Consider the following 19,445-nt stretch of genomic DNA (forward strand, 5'->3'; position numbering starts at 1 on the left):
CTTTTACAGAAGAGAGGAAATATATATATATATATATCTTTTGCATTTCGATTGGTTGTTTGCTCAGTAAATAAATCCAAATTTTCTTTTTTAATGCAAACAATTACTTAGAGTGTTATCTTTCATTCGTATCGATTACATTAAAAAAAAGAAGAAAAGAAAAGAAAAAAGATTACGTTAACAGAAATCTTTCAATTTACACTTTTGGCATTTTCTTTTCTTTTTTTTCCATTCTACAAAAACCAAGAAATACTTTCGAATTATACATTCGAAGAATGTTTTATAAGCAATAAGGATATAAAAGCAATAGAAAAGAACGGCTAAATTCGAAAATAAATGATTAATGCCCCGAAAAGAAAACTGAAATAAAAATAGTAGCACTAGCTATTTTTTAGATTTATATAACTTACTTCACATTCTCTTAAAATAAATATTGCAGGTAAACTTTTTATTTGTTTGTTTTTAGTTAAGTATGGTTTAAAAGGGAATAAGAAAAATGAAAGTATTTCGCCAGAGTACAATATCTTATATCAAGAAAAATGAGGAGATTACTAGAGATAAGTACTATATAGATCTATATAAATGTAGAATGCCAATACTGGTTAGATCAGAAATTATATAGCTTATATTTATATATATACGTAATATATATTATTATATAGCTCTATAATGATGATCGATTCTCAAACTCAGTATGACATCGAACTTTAGCAATACTTCGTAATTTTATGCATAGTGTACAGGTATTATATATGAAACTGAAAATATACGTTACGTAGAGAATTTATTTTTATTTTAATAAGATAATTATCCCTAAGGACGTGTAAATTTTAGGAAAGCTTTTATACATATTAAGAAATATATTGAGAAAAGGAGGTTATGTGTATATGTACTGCACATTATGTAATTGATTTCTGTAATTAAGATTCGCACAAGAGATGAAGAGATTACAAATGCAATAAATGATAACATAATGTAATGTAATAATAATTAACACGTAATTTAAATCAATTTGCACGGAATGTTTTTAATGAAGTCTTGGAAATTGTAAAAAAATGTTTTTTTTTTCTTTTTTTATTAAATGTTCAACTGCGCTATTTTAGGAAAACTATTCTCATAAGAGACAATTCTCCCGAGAATGTAGGAACTATCTTAAATGCTATTTCTTCCGATGAAAAAAAAAAAGAATGCCATCTTAAGAAAAATTGTATGTGGGAAGAATTTAGTTATCTCTGAAAGATTTGCTAAATAAGAATCAAATTATAGCATTTCAACCTTTCTAAAAGACTAACAATTTATTGATTTTGTATATGATACAAGAATAGAATTTTCAACTGTAATGACTATAAAAAAGAACTGTTAATTGCAGCCTTAGGTAGCACTTTCTTCCAAAGCATCGTCTTCGGTCTCGTAATAATAGTAGCTGGGATTAGAGGGGATGCGGTTCTCGGGCAGTTCGGGATATAATTTTCTCCAGCGTGAAGGAGGCCACACAATGTGGGATGCTTTTGCCGTAATCAGACCAACCGCTACCTGAAAATAGCTTAATTAATTTTGAAACTTCGGATCAAATAAACAAAACCCGATACTTACTGGACCAAAAAAGTTGCTATCCATACTGTGCGCGTGATGATCACCCTCCACCCAACAGTGTCCCTGGGGAATAGGCATATACCGCTTCTTATATGTTCGAGTCCTATCGGTAAAAATAATAAAGGAAATTTTACCTACGAAACTCATTATACACAGCGGGTCAATTAGGAGCAACTTCCGTCATCGACCGTAAGCCGATAATACGATCATAAATTCTCTCAGACTAATTAGAGTTAAAAATTTTCGGTTAAGAAGAGGACATACTTCATTTCCGAGAACGAAACTATATTGATCGTTCTTTCGTTGAAAATTTTTATTAATATTAGTCCCTTACATGATTAAAAAGTAATTAATGGGCCGAAATGACTTACTTGACGACATCGCCTTCGGTGGCAATAACTCTTTTGATGATCTTCTGCTCCGGATTACGAGGAGATCTGAAATAAAATTTTTGTATCATCAGAAACTAATAAAAGTAGATATTAAAATAATATATCATGAGTTGTATTATTATATTCTCTATTCAATACGTCGATATTAATTCCTGTTCGATTAAATGTTCAATTCATCTTACTAGTTGGCAAAAAACCAAAAATACGAGTCAATTTATCAACTTTTATCTGCACATAAATACAGTATAGAGGAATCTTAGACCTTAGAATTGGTGATAAAAATAAAAGCGACAAGTTGACAACGTTAGAGAAAGACTGATAATTGGATGTCACTTCTGTTGAAACATGTTCCGACTAGACATAGATACAGCCAATAGAGAGTTTATCACAGTACTAAGATCTCATTTCATCAGACTTAGAAAAAGAAAAACAAACAATAAAGACGTGTAACTAATCTAATGAAGATGAAATACGTTTTAATCAATTTTCTACTTCTACATTTATTTTTATTAATCTCAATAAAAAATACTTTAAGTGTCTAACTGTAAATAAAGATAAATACTGTATATTTTCGTTTTTTGAATTAAGTATAGAAAAAATCAGAATAACTAAAACTTCTCTCCTAAAAAAGAAAAAAAAGCATCTCCAGTTAGAAATCCAATTTTCTTACAAATTACAGAAAGCGGTAGAAACAGGAAAAAAAAGTCTGAAAATGAAACGTGTTGTCACTACTACACTGGAGATTATAAATCTAAAGAAAGAATGAAATGCCGTTGTTTATTGGAATGGCTAAGAACAGCATCACGGCAACACTCCGAAAGGAATTTAGACACCAATTTCTATCTAAAACTTTCTGAGAGAGAAATATAAGTGCAGAAAAATCTAGTTTTCTAGATGACAATAGTTATTCATCAATTCCACTATCGTAAGAAATTATTTTAGACATTTTTCATTTCTGTCAATGGAAACTATCGAGAATGTATATCCGAGATTTACTTGTCACAAGTTATGCTAATGCTGCAAAAAGATATCGATAGCAAATAGTGAAACAAGCGTTGAAAAATAGCACAGATGATGGTTGTTGCCGAGTAACTGTTTATCGAGAAAATTTCGATTGATCAAAAAATTATTATCTGACAACAGCTGTTATCGTTAGTGTCGTTAAGGTTACCACAACCTACAATAAGTGATTGGCAGGTGGAGAAAGCGGCACATCGATTTGACAATGGAGTAATCGGAAATATTGGATTGGAGAAACTTAAACGGTTTTTAACAGAAATTCAATTTTATATTTTCATAGATCAAGAGAACATCACACAGTTAGCAAGACAGATTAAACTTAATGAGTGGAAATTAATTATTTAATGGAGATTCATCTAACCCGAAGGATAAAGGAATACATCAGCAGGTAATAATATGCGTCACCTGTTCTTCTCTTTATTGATTGAATCCTCGAGCGAAGGATCGATAGAGTTTACTGGGTGACCCAATTCTCAACTTTGTATCGTTGCTTGAAGCGACGGGATAAAAGAAAGAATCCGCTTTCATCCCGAGCTTCTGCCTCTTCAATACCTATCTATACAATATAAAGTACACAGATCCGGTTAGGATTTGCTTATGGCTTCAATATTATCACCGAAATCAATCGACTTCTACACAACGCAAATAGCTGGTAGTCGTAACAAACGAGAACTACTACTGTGTTTGTTTAATGCATCTTTCAGATTTTATTAAGAAAGAGAAAATCGGAAAAAAAGTAAACATTCATCATTCAGAATATTTAATAAAAACAGATTATAACAACAAAATATTTTAAAAAAGTAATTTAGAATAACATTTTTAAAACGTAGAATATTTATTTTCACATTTTATTACCGTAGATATATTCGATAACCTGCATTCAAATCGAGAACAAAACTATATTGGCTAATAAAAAGCATAAAAATGCATTTTGAATACTATTTAAAGCCCATAAATTTCGTTTCAAGATTTACACACGTCAGATTCGATTTCTATTTCGAATTAATGAATTATTCTTAAAAAAATCAACCTGTCAAATGCAGAGAAATAGTGAGTTTTATTTTATGGTCGGATCGAATATCTAGGATAAAATATAGTGTGCCTTCTGGGAGATATTCTTTGAAAGTTTCTGCTTTTTTAGTAAGGGAGAGAGAGAGAGAGAGAGAGAGAGAGAGAGAGAAAAGAAAGAAGAGGAAAAAATATAGGCTATATTCTTTATCAGTAGCAGATAGGGAAAAGTAGATTAATGATTACTTTAACACTTCTATATCTTAATGAGTAAAGAATTTCAACTTAATCGATTTGTAACGATTTTCTAGTCGTGGTTTTAAGCAGAATGAAAAAGACGAATAGAATCAACCCAGTAATGTTACTATCAAATGGCATATAAAAATCAAAACTTCTTTTAATTTAAGCAGTAAGAGTTCATAAAATGAAAAAGAAGAAAGGAATTCAAAAGAAGAAAAATGTCATGCACGGTTTAATTTTTCTACATTTTTATAATGTTCAATAGAGCATTCAATTAACCAAGTTGAAGATCTGATAGGAGTTCACGCTGTTTCGCTACTAATTAACTCTCATTAACCTAATGAGTCTACATCCAAATTAGAAGAATTTTCAATCTAAATAATTACTTTTAAAATATATTTTATTTAAATAAGAAAATTCAAATAAATTATTATTATTACGAGCGAAATTAAAAAAACAGAAAAAAACAATTTAATTTTTTTTATTTGTTTCCTATTTCGATTCTACCTCATTAACTTTTTATCAGAAGAAAGGATAGAGAAAATGATTTCAGTGATTGATACTGCACTGAATGGGACATTGGTCAATTAATGGTCTGACAAATGACAAATAGCGAGTAAACACTCGAGACAAAATAAGAATGGAGTGTGGCATTACCACGTATTAATTAAAGTCCAAACGAATGTAGCAAATTAAGAGTAAGTACAAAACACTTCTGCTCATGCTCCGTGGCAACGATCACTCCAAGAAAAGCGACTGACAGTCGAGGAGTACAGGACTAGAGATACAGAGGCCATCGGGATCGATACATATGGTTCACAGGCTGCAGACCGATTTTATATTTCAACTATTATTCGAGGTTAGTAGTAATTTGCTTTGTAAAATGCGTCCTTAGCTCTACTCGAGGTAGAATTCCCTAATTGTTTATGATAATCCTGAGAGTTTCGGGATTCCAGTAGCGATCGATACTGACGTATGCCGAGTAAATGCAGTTAGTAAACGCATTATGGGATATTTATATATGTCTAAATTTTTTCTTTTATCCGCCGGGCTTATTTTCAGTTTCGTAAAGTTATCCGGAGCATCGATGAATGTGTAGGGAGGAGACAATGCTTTTGGCCTTGCGCCAGGATTTGGGGTTGTATCCACATAAGTCTTCAATACATTCTTAAGCCAAAGATCAAACAACTTCAGTTAAGAAGATAAAAAAAAAAGCCCCTGCAACTTTCTGTTTGAAGAGTTATGCTTTTTTTTTCATAATACGGACTTCTTCACGGATGTATTTTGCCGTTCTTCCGATTATTCCTCGAGCAGGGTAAAATGAACGTCGTAATAATTCAATTAGGTGACGCAAATTTCCATTTACTGGTAACAAACCAGCGGAGCACGAATGATTTATATCCTGGGGCGAAAAAGGTGAAGTCTCTTTTTTCTTTTTTGTTTCTCCATCTCCTTTTTTTCTTTCCACAATAAAGCATTAAACCGAATATTTCAACGTAAAGTTTGTGCTGTAAATTATCATTTTTTCATAAACTTTATGGTTTTTTTTTCTTTATATTTCAGGAAATCAACATAATGGATAACTACATCTACATCTTTAAAAAGCATTCAATGGTATAAGAGATGGCTAGATCTATTCTACCAAATCCACCATGAAGATTTTAATATCTGTTTTGGTTCCATTAGTGACTGATCTTTTATTCATTTATTCACAAAAAATGGAAAGCGATAAATGGTTGATTACATGTCCGAAATCCTGCCAATGCCAAAATCAACTTTCTGCCCGCCTAAACATATCTTTAAAGACAGTTAACTGTACAAACGCGGGATTGAAGAAGATTCCCAACGGCCTACAACCCTCCACTCAATCTCTTTTGCTGGGTTATAATCATTTAACCGATCTGAACGACCAATTATTTCCAGTGTTATCTCAACTAAAAGAACTAGACTTATCCTTCAATCAGATTAAGCAGTTGGGCCGAGGAATGATATTACAAAATTTCACGGAACTTAGATCACTAGATTTATCTTATAACGATTTTAGAAACTTATTAGACGGAGTGTTTCGTGGTCTAAATCGGTTAGAAATTCTGATCATCACTCATGTGCAAATTAAGTTTATAGCTGAACATGTTTTCGACGGTTTAACTAATTTACAACATCTAAGTTTGAACGGAAACCAACTTCACGCAATATTTCCAGAATGGTTTATGGACCTAGGTAAATTGGAATGCCTATACTTGGACAATAACTCTATATCTTATATCAATAGTGGAAGTTTTGCATTTTTAAAGAACCTTCGTAATCTTTCTATATCGCACAACAGAATCAAAGGAATCAGTCAACATGCTTTCGATGGTCTAGAGAATCTAACAATTCTTAATTTAAGCTATAATCAATTAGTTAAAATACCGTCGGCGTCCTTCCAGCCAATTAAACATATCAAAATTCTGCATTTGAGTGGGAATTCCTTTACAGAGATCCAAACTGGAGATTTCGTCCATGCTCGATTTCAGCATCTGTCCTTGGATAATATTTCCGATCTGTGGTTAATAGATCGTGGCTCGTTCTGGGATTTAATCAATTTACGTGTCATTAAATTACATAATAATCATCAGTTGCAATATATAGATCCAGAGGCATTCATAAACGTGCCTAACATCGAGAAACTATATCTACATAACAATAACTTATCCGCTCTTAGCCAAGAATTGATGAGAAATTTCCGAGGAAACACAGAGATAACTCTGTACGACAATCCCCTTTTATGTGATTGCAATGTAAACTGGATACACCAAATCATTAATGGCAAGAATAAGACCGGTATCAAGTTTTCCGAATCAGAGAGATTAACTTGTGGTGGATTGCAGGAAACAGAACGTCATCTCTTAAAGGAAATGGATGAATTCCCCGCTCACTGTCCTCCCGTTCTGATAGGACGCATTAATAATACAGAAGATAAGAAAATGGGCGATAAACATATTTTCCAATGTCGTGCTCACGGTATACCTACACCGAAAATACACTGGATATTGCCGACTGGTATTTTAGTAAACGAAACTTCGAACAATTTACATTTACAATTGACACACACGGGTTGTCTAACCATCTATCATTTAAAGCTTAAAGATTCTGGTTCTTATACGTGTGTGGCAGAAAATTATTTGGGGGAAACTATTGGTATAACAGATCTAATAGTGGAGAAAATAGACATTAAAATATTTCCATTGGGAGTATCTTCGACATACGTCACTGTGGTATGGAACGGGACGGCACGGAATAATTTTCCAGAATATGAAATTCTTTACCGTCTGGCGGATGACAAGAAAGAATATAGATCAGTCACTGTCAGTCAGTACTTTCGGTCGTATACCATTAACAATCTGGAACCAGAAACTCAGTACGAGTTCTGTATAGCAGTTAAAAGCAAGGAAAGTGGTCAAATGATGCAAATAGCTTGTACTAAAGTAGAGACGAGAGACGAAAACTACATGCTGCAGGGGATCCATCACACTAGCAATGTGGCAGTGGCAGCTGTATTGGGTATTATAGTTGTTATGTTGCTGGTCATCTGCGCGGTGACGGTGGCGGCGAGAAAGTACCGACAACGACAGTACGACACTCCGGAAAAGTCGTTGGTCAACAATATGTTACAGATTCCAATGGAAAACCTACACAGTCCACTTATGTCCCATTTGGGATCTTAATGCTCATATGTCAAAATGTATATAACCTTCGACATAATCAAATTGTAAAATTATCGTCTGTTAGTTTTTTTAATTAAAATGAAAATAATTATCCACCCAGCTATCCATTACTCCACTTAATGATTTTTGAATACTAGATTTAATGTTCGGAGCTTTTTTTTATGTGAATGATGTCGGTAGAGAGAAAATTACAGATGATTCGCCTTTAATTTGAACAAATCGCAGTAATAAACAATTTTTTTTCATATTCGAGTGATAGTTTGAAAAATGCGTTAACAATAAAAATCGGTTTTTGAATTTATCTGAAAGCCACGTAGGTCGTTAATAATGAAAAAAGTTTCGTAAAACAAACGAAAGATCCGCTGATTGTCGCCTTTCCAACTGGGAAACTCAATTTAGAAGATAAACATCTCATCCAATAAACTAGTTTGATGTAAGGAACGTGACGTAGGCCGATCGATAGAGAAAATGGGAAATTGCATACACAATGTAACAAAGCTTCGCTTAAAAAAAATCAAATTACAAGACTTTATTCGCTGAATTGCTAATCCCGATTTTTTTCTTCATAAAAAAATGTTCATTGCTTTTAGTTAAAGTATAGCAATAACACTTTTGAATAAATTGTGGTTAATGAAAATTTGATAATCAGAAATGCACCATAAAAAGTCTAGATGATAAAATATTCGTTAGATTATAAGCATGATAAAATCCGTTCAGATCCGCATTTGTGTGGATTGTACCGTATCTTCTAATACGATTGTCTAAATTGAAGATAAGGAGGAAACAATGCATAGTTATTTCTAGTCGGATCGATCAGAGAGAAAGAGGAATTAGTTAAAAGGCATTAGAGATTTCTAGAATGGAAAATTAATGGTGGGGAAAATATGATGTCGAGACGAAGCGTAATAGTGTCGTTGGAATGGGTCACTTTACGACCACCACTTCAAGGCAGGTCAGTCGGAAATGTCTGTTTAGTATCACTCTCTATCGCTATTCTATCGATCGCATACGCTCCTTCTAATAGTTCCACCAGGAGTTTTCACTAAAATTAAGGTCTAATCTACTGATAAGAAAGAAGAGAACTTGCTTACGCACAACTAATTGTTAGTCAAAAATTAAGAAATTTGCAAACTCTCTTGAGTAATATAAATGCTTTATTCTCTTCTCTATTTAGTAAAGATTTCTATATTAAAATTTAAAGCAATTTTAAGGTCTCTGCTTTTTGGCGATATGATACAAAAAGTAATTTTCGAAATATTTACTATAATGGAGAGATAAATAGCGGTAGTGAATAGTATCTGCATGAATAACATTAAGATTATTGCGTTTCGAAATTTTGTACTTTATATGAATTCTAAATCGATATTTCATGGTTTCTTTGAGAAATAAATATAAAGTGGGCTTATAGCTTCCGTGAAAGCTTATACTTTAAAATTTATTATTATATCTATCTTAAGTGATTTTTCTGCTTGTTTATTTTATATTACACACTATTACACACAAATATTAAAGATAAGATATTTTGGAATATCAACTATTTCATCTTTACGTTGATTTTTTGTTTGTTTCCCCCCCAGAAAAAATTTCAATGATGTTTTTATTTTGATAAAATTGATGAAAATAAGACTTATCTCGTAGTTTATACAGCTTCCTGCAGAGAACTTATGACTAATAACAGGTTTAAATTGCTATGAATTTGAAAACTTACTCAAATACATTTAGCAATTAGAATGTGCTCGATAAATCTAGTTGAAGTAAACGTCGATGGAAAAAAAAAGAAAACTTATCTCTGGATCATTACTTTCGTTACAGGAATTCAACAACAACAACTTTGTCGATAGGTGAAACGAGTAAATCAATGATGCATGTTCCTCATTCTTGTATTACATATGTGAAACGAACTGGAACAATAGCCAAATGTAATATAAACTATCAAAAATAAAAAAAGACTTCAATATATAAAAATAAAAATTACTAGCAAGTTTGGAAATGCGCAAACTCACTTTCTTTCTTTCTTTTTTTTTAAGAAAAGAGCAGAAAATTAATTTTAACAAGCTACTAGCTAAATAATTGAAATATGCGATTAAAATGTAACACGACACGATTTAATAATACATTCTTCGCTCACTTATCAATGTTAAATTCAGTTTAATAAATTCACATTATTTCACAATCTGACAATTTATGGCAAATTTTATATAATTTTGCAAATGATCTAGTTTACATTGAAATAAGCTATTTAAAACTAAATTTCAATTCTTCTTATGGCGTTTCACGTTATTAATGTTTCAAAAACTGCCAGATTAAAAAGAAATCTGTATCATTTTCTCTTTATCTTTTTTTTTCAGATAATCAATAATCGAAATAGTTTTCTTATTTCAATCTTTTCCCTCTAAAACTGCCATTGTTATTTGTCATTCTGTCTCAAATAAACGATTGCACAATCGAAGGATAAATCGCTTAAGAAACTATTGAATCGTATGATTTCAATTGGTAATCCCAAAATTCTATATACTATACCTATAGTTATTACACGAATGTATGCCAAATGTACAGATACATATAAATTATATATATATATATGGAAACAGATATTACATTATAGTAGATAAATTTCAATGAAATAATATTTTCGGATATATTCTCAACGGAAGTTCTTTCAAATTATGTGCGCGTTTTGTCAATGATTAAATTAAAATTACTTATCCGAGCATGCATAAAAGAGAAGAAAATATTTCAGTAATTAAAATCTTGTAAACTTTTATAAAATTAATTTCCTGTAACAAGAAAGTATTTCCGCTTCAAGAATTGTTTATCTGCTAACAAGACTTGACAACAAAATAAATAGTAAAGTAAAATTCTTTGTGTTAATTTCTCGCTTAAATTTCAATAATTGCTTTTCCAATTAATGCTTAAGATTTTACGACTTGTTTATTGTTATATGTTCATAATACGGTAAACTCTGTATGAAAACGAATTTTCTTAATATCGATCAAATTTAATTACTATTGTTATTACAAAGAAATATTTCAATTCCGGCATATAATCATTACTATTCTTATAACCGAATAACTAATTTTAAACAGAAATTTGTTTACAATCAGAAGCAATATAGTTTAATTAACATAAAAAATATTTTTCGGAAATCTATATTTAAGTGATTCTAGAAAGTTGTTTTCTTAATTAAACTATTCATCTATTTCCATTAGTATTAAATATGCAAGAGAATAATGAAAACATCCTATTTACATATTTATCGGTAAATTATCACGATGAAAACATTAAAATTAGAAAAATTTTGAAAAGATACTTTATATATCAAGATAAAAATCTGAATAATTTATAACCCAGATAAAGTAACTTTACGTCTCAGAGTTCGATTCTTTTAACGCTTACGGCCATAGATCCCAAAAGTCCATCATTCATAACCCCCTCTTTTCCTTTCCGCTAATGCACTAAAGCAATTGCTGTCCAAATTAGATTTTTCTTGAAGGAGATGAATTGCTTGTGACCCTAACCTTTCCTTACTCTTTGTACGGCGATAATACTTTCTCCTCACATTAAATAACTGCTGTATCTAGCCATGATTAATATAGCATCTACTCACATCTACTCACCGGCTCATTTTTATTTTGAAAATGCTATATACAGTATATATTTTACATTTTTATAAATTCGCCCAATAATTATATTTATATATGTTAATTATGTATTTGTAATGTACTTTAAATTTGAAAGAACACATTTAAAAATAATGGGATAGATGTTTTTATATATTTATCAGATAGCAGTGTTCATCAAAATATGTGAATTTTTTAAACTACTCTGCAAAATACTGAATTCAACAAAGAAATGAGTTATTTTGATCGATATTTCTCCTGACTTATTTACACTGCAATCTTTTGAAATTTATATTTGCATTCAGGATGTAAATTTAAAAAAGAAAAGAGGATTAAAAAGGATATTCGTCACTTGGAAATCTTTTCATTTCCTAGCATATCAATTATGCAGTCAAACATTCCTATTCTTTTGTTTCTAGAAAAATAGTTCAATTTAATGAGAATTCTTATTGCATTCAGAAAAAATTTCAGGAGATGGAAAATCTTTGTAAAAATTCTAAATATTTTATCCCAATATATACTAATTTTATTTTTATTCTTTACAGAACATTTGTTGCAAGATAGAAAATTAGCATAAAATCAATAAAACTTTCTGTGTATTCAGTCTATTTTTTAAAATTGATGTTTTCATTATAAGCATTAAAGTTCTGTCAAACAATCTTTTGTTTCTTGGGAATTCTGACATCTGGTTCAAAATTCTCCTTGTTAGGAAAATATTTAAGAGCATACTGATATTTACATTTTAAACATATTTTCTTGAAATTCTAAGACTGCATAGATTTTAATTTTTTCTAGAATAAAAATTTTGAATGGTAAATAATACATTAACTGAAAAAATTCTCTATTGTAATAATAATCTATACCTATTTCTAATATCAAATAAATTATAATATAAATATTTTTCTTTTCTGTACTTTTTGTTTGCTTTATTTTATGTTCTTTGAAGACATTACTTTAAAGTTCAAAAAATGTTTCCAAGAAAAGGACAAGTAAAACTGTAGTCTCATTGTACTAACTATAAGTTAGTAAAATAACTATTAAAAATATAATTTAAGTTAAATATTTTACTTTAGTAATATTGATACAAGAATCTTTTAAAATTTTCTAAAATTTTAAAATATAAAACTGCTAAATATTTATTTTAGAAATTCCTCTATTTCTATAATTCATTTTTAATACTCTATACCAGGGATGAGCAACCTTTTTCTATGTAAGGGCTGCATTTTAAAACTTTTGAACTGACGCAGGCCACATACAAGAAAAAAGAGAAAAGAAAAAAAAAAAATGCTGGTAAATCACAATTATTTATTCATATATAATTATAAATTAGTATATGTATACTTAATTTAGCTTCTGGAACTGATGTAAACATAATATATTTGGTTAAATATTCATCACTGCTTGTTTTTTAAATTAGTTTCAATGTGTCTGTTACCCAGTTTCTTGTTTTAATTTTTACTAAATTCATTGCCGAAAAACTATTCACATACATAAATTGTAAAAATAATGTTTGAATTTTGCTGCATACTTCCTTAAGCTGAGAAATTGATATATTTATTCATATTTTATGCAATGCGGGCTGCAAAAAATATTAATGCAGGCCGCATGCAGCCCGAGGGCCACTGGTTGTCCATCCCTGCTCTATACTACCTAAGTCAATTTTATTACACTCAAACCTGTTTTTGTGTGGTATATGAATTTCAATCAAATTGATATACTGCACAAAAATAATTGCACAAAACACATTGCACATATAAAAAATCGCACAAAAACAGGTTTGAGTGTACATTGAAAATAAATTTGATATTTAAAACTTAATCTTCCTATTAAAAGTTTCCTCTTCTAACTCAATTTAACGCAATTAAGTCATTTTTTTAATCCTCCATGAGTATATCTAAATTGCTTAAATTATATAAATATAAATTTTCAAAACATTTAAATTAGAAACTTTCCTAAACAAACAGCCACTAAAAATTGTCAAATTATTGTGAACAAAGTATAATAATAAATATGGTATATAAGAATTTATCTACTATTAAAATGGTCTAAAGCATTAAAATTTAAAATTACACCTTCTTATGATGCAAAATATAATCTGCAGAACTCATCATTTTAATTTTACAAAATGGATTTAAAATGTTAAGTCAGAGCATGTTGGAAACCAATGATGCTCTTAATATATATTATTAAAAACATATCAAATTAATGACAAAAAGAAAATTGTGACTATTAAACATCAAAACATTTTAAATTTTTATAGATTTTTTTAAACATCCTTGAAATTTTTGTAATTTGAAAGAGAACTATTTTATTTAAAAATTATTTGAAGACTTTCCTGATAGAAACAGTGAAATGAAATTCTAATAAGCTTGGTTAATGCATCATAAATACAATTGCTAAAATTAAAAATTTAACACAGACCGACCATATTATAAATAATATATTATTTAAAAGTAACTCAATAAATAAAATATTTTTATTAAATTGTTTTAAAAATAAAAATATAGCATATGAATAAAAATACTTTATTTTCTTACAAATGGTTAATACATTTTTATCAATTTTTAACTAAATATAACATTATTTGTAATTAATACTTAGATTATTTTTCATTAACTTAACAAATAAAATTGTTTTGTTTATGTTATGTAATTTTTTATTTAAACATCTGTTTCTAATACATTATTAATTTTTATTTTGAAGAGTCTAATTAAAAATTTAATTTCATTTGTATTTATAAATTTATAATTTACTTACATAAGAGCTACAATATCTCCACGGTTTATATTGAAGTCTCGAATACTCCATTTGTTTAAGAGAACATAATCATGTGTTTTTTGTTCAGGATTTAATACAGGCTAGACAATAATTAAAATATAACATCTCATTTATTTTAATTTACAAATTTATTAAAACTAATTAAATTTAAAAAATTAAATATATTTCATTACATTATATAAATATAACAGTTTTTTGATATCATTCACTGTTGGATTATTAATTCACTATTTAAAACTGAGAAATAATGTTTTATAATAAAAAATTAAATTTTTATTTGTAAGTTGCATGTACTACAAAGAAATAATAATGTATATCAATGAAATAAATTTTCCAGTAAAATTACAAATAATTAATGGAAAAAACTGATACAAAAATTAAATATTAAATCAATATTTTTTTATACTTCCATTAAAAAACAATCTAATGAAATCTATTTACAGTATGACAAAAAACAAACCATAGATAAAAAAATAGCAAGTGTTACATTTAGAAAGAAAATTAATTTAAAATCTTGAATAATTTTTTGTTGATCAATCATATAAAGATTACAAAAACAATTCTTTTTTGTTTTGGAAATATTGTTTTCCATCAGAAATAAAAGTAAAATTAGAATAGTCTTGTCAAGTAATGTAAATTCTACTCAATTGTTAATAAATTATTATAATTTTTTATTTTAAACAGATCAAATACATTTCATTTTTTTTTCTGCAATTATCTGTTAAATGATTGATAAAAGTTTTCCAGTTTTAAAATATTTTTTAAACATAATCTCCAATTATCATTTAAAAATATTATTCATAATTATATACAATTCTTATACAAGTATTTTTTTTTATATCTTAAATAAATACAACATAACTAACTATAATAATGTATTTTAAAATTAAAATGTTTGTAAAAAATAAATGTTTCAATTTTAATTAAAATAGAAATATTTAATATCTTGAATATATAAAACATATTTAGTATTATAAAAAATTTTTTTGTTTAATATCCTGTAAATTATAGTCATAATAAGGGACATGTAATTTTACTTTTCCAGCTGTTACATAACAGATGGAAAGTATGACAATCAGTCAAAAAAAATTACCCTCCAAAATTTTTAATTTTTGCCTTGGAGTCTTGAAACATCAAAAAATGCAAAAAAAAATTTGAGTTTTTTTTCTTGTATGTATGTATGTTTGTATGTATGGAGGTGCACAATTTTGTCTACACACTTTGAAGCTTACTTAATAATCCCTGTACCTTTTGTTAAAAATTTCTGAAATTTTGCAAAGGTTTGTGTATTAGAGGCATTGATGTTATTGAATTTTGGTAATTAAAGGTCAAGGGGAGAAGATAGAGGGGAAATATTGAGTGGGGTTGAACTTAATGAAGATTTTACTTGTTATTAGTATTTATAAATTTTTTTTATAAAACTCATTTATCTCTATCCTCACATCATTAAGTTTTTACCATTTTGTAGTAATAATATAAAGTTTTTAAAATAAATTGTAAATTAATTATAAAATATATTTTCTCAGCATTTCTGTAAATATAGTAAGAAAAATTTTCAAATAGCAGCAGATTAAAGTGAGTAAAAATAATATATTTTTATTAGCATTTAAAAAACAAAAACGCTTTTCTTATGAAGCAATAAATATTGTTAGAAATTTTTTAGATTGAGTTGATCTCATCTTCATATCAGTTCAAAAACAAATATAGAATTGTTAAATCTATACTAAAACAATTATACTAAGTATTAGTAGCAATTTTATTTATTTATGCCACATCTATATCTTTATTTATTTCTTATTAAGTTAATAAATTAACAATATTTTTAGTAGAGGAAAGACAAAAATATTTCTACTTTGGTTAGGATAGAAATAATGTAATGAAAATAATTACTCATTTCTGCAATTATAAATTAAGAAAAAATCTAACTATTCAAGACAAATATTGTTAAAAAACAATAAATCAAAATAGTTAAGTAAAAATTTAAAAACAATCAAGTAAAAGTAAAAATCATTTAAGTAAGAAAAATAGTTGTAAAAATATTCTTTTTTATTGATTTATTAGACATTTTTCAGAAAGAAAAATTCATTGTATATAAAAGATCATATTAAGTCTTGAAATCCAGTTCTAAATAATGCTTAGTTGCAAAAACTTTTCTGAAGAATAAAATTAGCAAAGATATTATACCATTGTTAAAATTTTAATATTATCTAATTACAGTTTATTTCAATACATATGTATTAAACAAAACAAATATCGAAATAAACTATAGAAGTTTATAAATCAGGTTAGAGAGTGCAATGCACTCCGAAAATTTCATTATTTCAGAATCTATTAGACCTGTATAAGATTTTTCAAAAGAAAAAGCTTATACAGGTAGAATCCTAATCTATTTTTGATAAAAGAAAAAACTGTGATAATTGTTTGTTAACACAGAACAGAAACTTTAACATGAATTCAACATGACAAAACTTTCAACATTCACAAAAGTTTCTTCATTAAATTTGATTTTTACAAAACTTAAATAAAATTGACATATTTACAGATAACTTTTTAAAACTAGTTATCTTCATTTTTAATTTTATTACTTCTGAAGAAAAAACTTATCTCAATATAAATTTCTTTAAAAAATATCTCAAAAAAGACTTTAAAATGATACTGCTTTCATATTATAAAAGTAATGATGTAATCATAAATTAAATGTATTAATATTTGAAAGAAACTCCAAAAAATATCCTTGAATAGTCATTAATTAATAAAACAAAAAAAATATATAATTTATCAAGTGAGATTAAATCTAGTTCTTCATTTTAAATTATATTATATTATCTTACTTAATCCCTAACAGTAAGAAATATAAAACTTTGAATTAAATTAAACAATTACTTGAAAACTGTCTTGTCTAAAAACATGTTAATTGAAATAACTGATATATAGCTCAGGCATTTCTAGTAAAATTGAGAATAACAAATCTTATGCAATTAGAAAAGTAAATTTTTATAAGGAATAATTCAGATAAAATTCAATTTCCAAAAATAAAAACAAAAAATAATCATTTATTGAAAATTTTATAATTGTAATTTCTTAATGTTAAATAAAGTTAATTAAATTAGATATTTTATTAGAAATTATGTTTAAAAAGATTAATTTAAGTAATAAAAAATACTTGTACAGTAAAACAAATTAAAATGAAAATTGAACTGAATATTAAACCTTTACTAATATAAATCCAATTATACAATCTTATTCAAATATTGGAAAGTTACAAATTTTAAATTTATTACATTATATATATTCAAACTGCCATGTCAGTTTTAGAATGAACATAACTAATACTCTAATGAATTAAAAAAAAAAAAAAATAGAATCCTTGTTTGGAGGCAATTTAATATTAGAATTAAATTGGAAAATTGCTTTGCATTATTACTGTTAAATAGTTTCTTAAAAATATATTAAAATATCATCGTTTTTTATATAAAACTGATGTAGTATCAAATAAAAACATTTACTGTTCAAAGAGAATAAAATAAAATAATCTTGCATTTCATATAATTAAAATATAGTGTTTTGACATTTTCTACATACAGTAGACAAACTTCCAATAATATGCAATTTAATATATTTTAAATTCAACAGATTTCAACACAAATAAATTATTAAAAAGTCTTTGAGACGTTTATAAAATCAGGTTAGATGTAAATACATTCTTTCAATATATCTAAATAACCTTTGTTTAATGGTGATTAAGAAAATAATATATAAATAATTTTGATACAAATACAGATATCAAAATATTCCATGTGTTGGTGGTTTCGGACACCTTCAATAAATATCTTAAAAAGTTCAAAGCTGCTAGATAATTTTTATTTTCACTATTGGTGATAACCAATAGTAAACATAAAATTAGTTAAGTGCTTTGTGTTTCCTTTCTGAATACAACTATAATTTTTCATATACAATAACATATTTTAATAAATATGTAGAATAAATAAGATTATTATAAGTGAATTACTATTTAGTTTCAAAATAGTAACTGTATAAAACAAGTGAAAAAAATTACAAAAATTAATAACACTGTTTTTTGCCTTTACATTAATATTATTTAACAAATTCATTTTTATATAAACAAAACAGTTGTAAACAATATATTAAGACTAACAATCAAATATATAAAACATTTATTCAACTTTAGTTATTATAAAATTCTATAGTTTAAAATTACAATTGTTACAAATATTAACTAAAATGCATTTCAGAACATGGGTTCCCTCCATTAGACTTGATTAGAATATTGTTATACATAAAACCAATCAGTTTTTAAAATCTACAGTAAGTGTTCCCAACCTTTTTCTTGCATTGACCCCAGATAGAAAATATCCTTTTCAATCGACCCCATTAAAATTTTTATTTTCCAAGATTAATAATATATCAAGTAAATTATTAAATCAGTTAATGAATTTCCTACATGATTGTTATTATTCTTATTTGAAAATTATATGAAATTCTTGAAAAAGTACAAGTATTTTGATTTTTCCAATAACCTCTTTTAAAATTCCATTGATTCCCAGGAGGGTCTATATTGATCTTATTAGGAATCCCTGATCTATAGCTAAACATTATTGAAGTAAATTTTTGTTAATATTTATAAGTAGAAACTATAGAAGCAAAATTCTATAGTTTAAAATTACAATTTTAAACTATAGAATTTTATAATAACTAAAGTTGAATAAATGTTTTATATTAGTGTTGTCACCAGGCCGGTTTTCACCTGGACAGTCTGGTTTTTAATTCATTGTCCGGACTAATTATTAATTTGTCCAGTTTTTGTATAAATTGTGAAATTATGATAAAACAAAATACTGTACTTGCAAATATTTTTATAAATTTATTTTATATTAATTGTTAAAGATCACACTCCCACCGAAACTTATCCCCCATCTCACCCTGATCCTGACATATGTCAGGTTGCAACCTGTGTTGACTTTTTTTTTATTTTTTGCTTCTTTGCTCTCTGCAGCAAACAATGTAAATTTAATTGTTAGCTAATTTCATTTCTTAATTTAATTTGCTCCCACACAAGTCCCTAACTG

The 19,445-nt window shown here is 27.4% G+C and overlaps 2 protein-coding genes across 3 annotated transcripts in view; one reads left to right on the top strand and one right to left on the bottom strand.

Moving 5' to 3' along the window:
• Positions 1-1,268: 1,268 nt before the first annotated feature.
• The window catches only part of LOC136973803 (mitochondrial inner membrane protease subunit 2), a 35,909-nt gene continuing 17,732 nt past the window's right edge, over positions 1,269-19,445 (bottom strand). The window contains exons 4-7 of the mRNA XM_067268576.1: positions 14,338-14,438; positions 1,965-2,030; positions 1,594-1,696; positions 1,269-1,533 (exon numbers count right to left, since the gene is read on the bottom strand). Coding sequence (XP_067124677.1) covers positions 1,372-1,533; positions 1,594-1,696; positions 1,965-2,030; positions 14,338-14,438 — 432 coding nt within the window. The 3' untranslated portion in view covers positions 1,269-1,371. The remainder of the gene's footprint in view (positions 1,534-1,593; positions 1,697-1,964; positions 2,031-14,337; positions 14,439-19,445) is intronic.
• On the top strand, positions 4,986-8,055 carry LOC136973789 (leucine-rich repeat neuronal protein 1-like). Of its 2 annotated transcripts, none has more exons than XR_010880551.1 (2): positions 4,986-5,112; positions 5,316-5,807. XR_010880551.1 is itself a non-coding variant. In XM_067268555.1 (2 exons), exon 2 carries the CDS (start codon positions 5,906-5,908, stop codon positions 7,958-7,960), a length of 2,055 nt encoding a protein of 684 aa, XP_067124656.1. In that variant the 5' UTR covers positions 5,005-5,112; positions 5,817-5,905; the 3' UTR covers positions 7,961-8,055. The 2 variants fall into 2 exon arrangements, 1 of the variants encoding a protein (XP_067124656.1); XM_067268555.1 differs by lacking the exon at positions 5,316-5,807 and adding an exon at positions 5,817-8,055 and having other exon boundaries at positions 5,005-5,112.

This window comes from Centruroides vittatus, unplaced genomic scaffold (assembly GCF_030686945.1).
Source record: "Centruroides vittatus isolate TY-2023 unplaced genomic scaffold, ASM3068694v2 contig_329, whole genome shotgun sequence".
Taxonomy (NCBI): Eukaryota; Metazoa; Arthropoda; class Arachnida; order Scorpiones; family Buthidae; genus Centruroides; species Centruroides vittatus.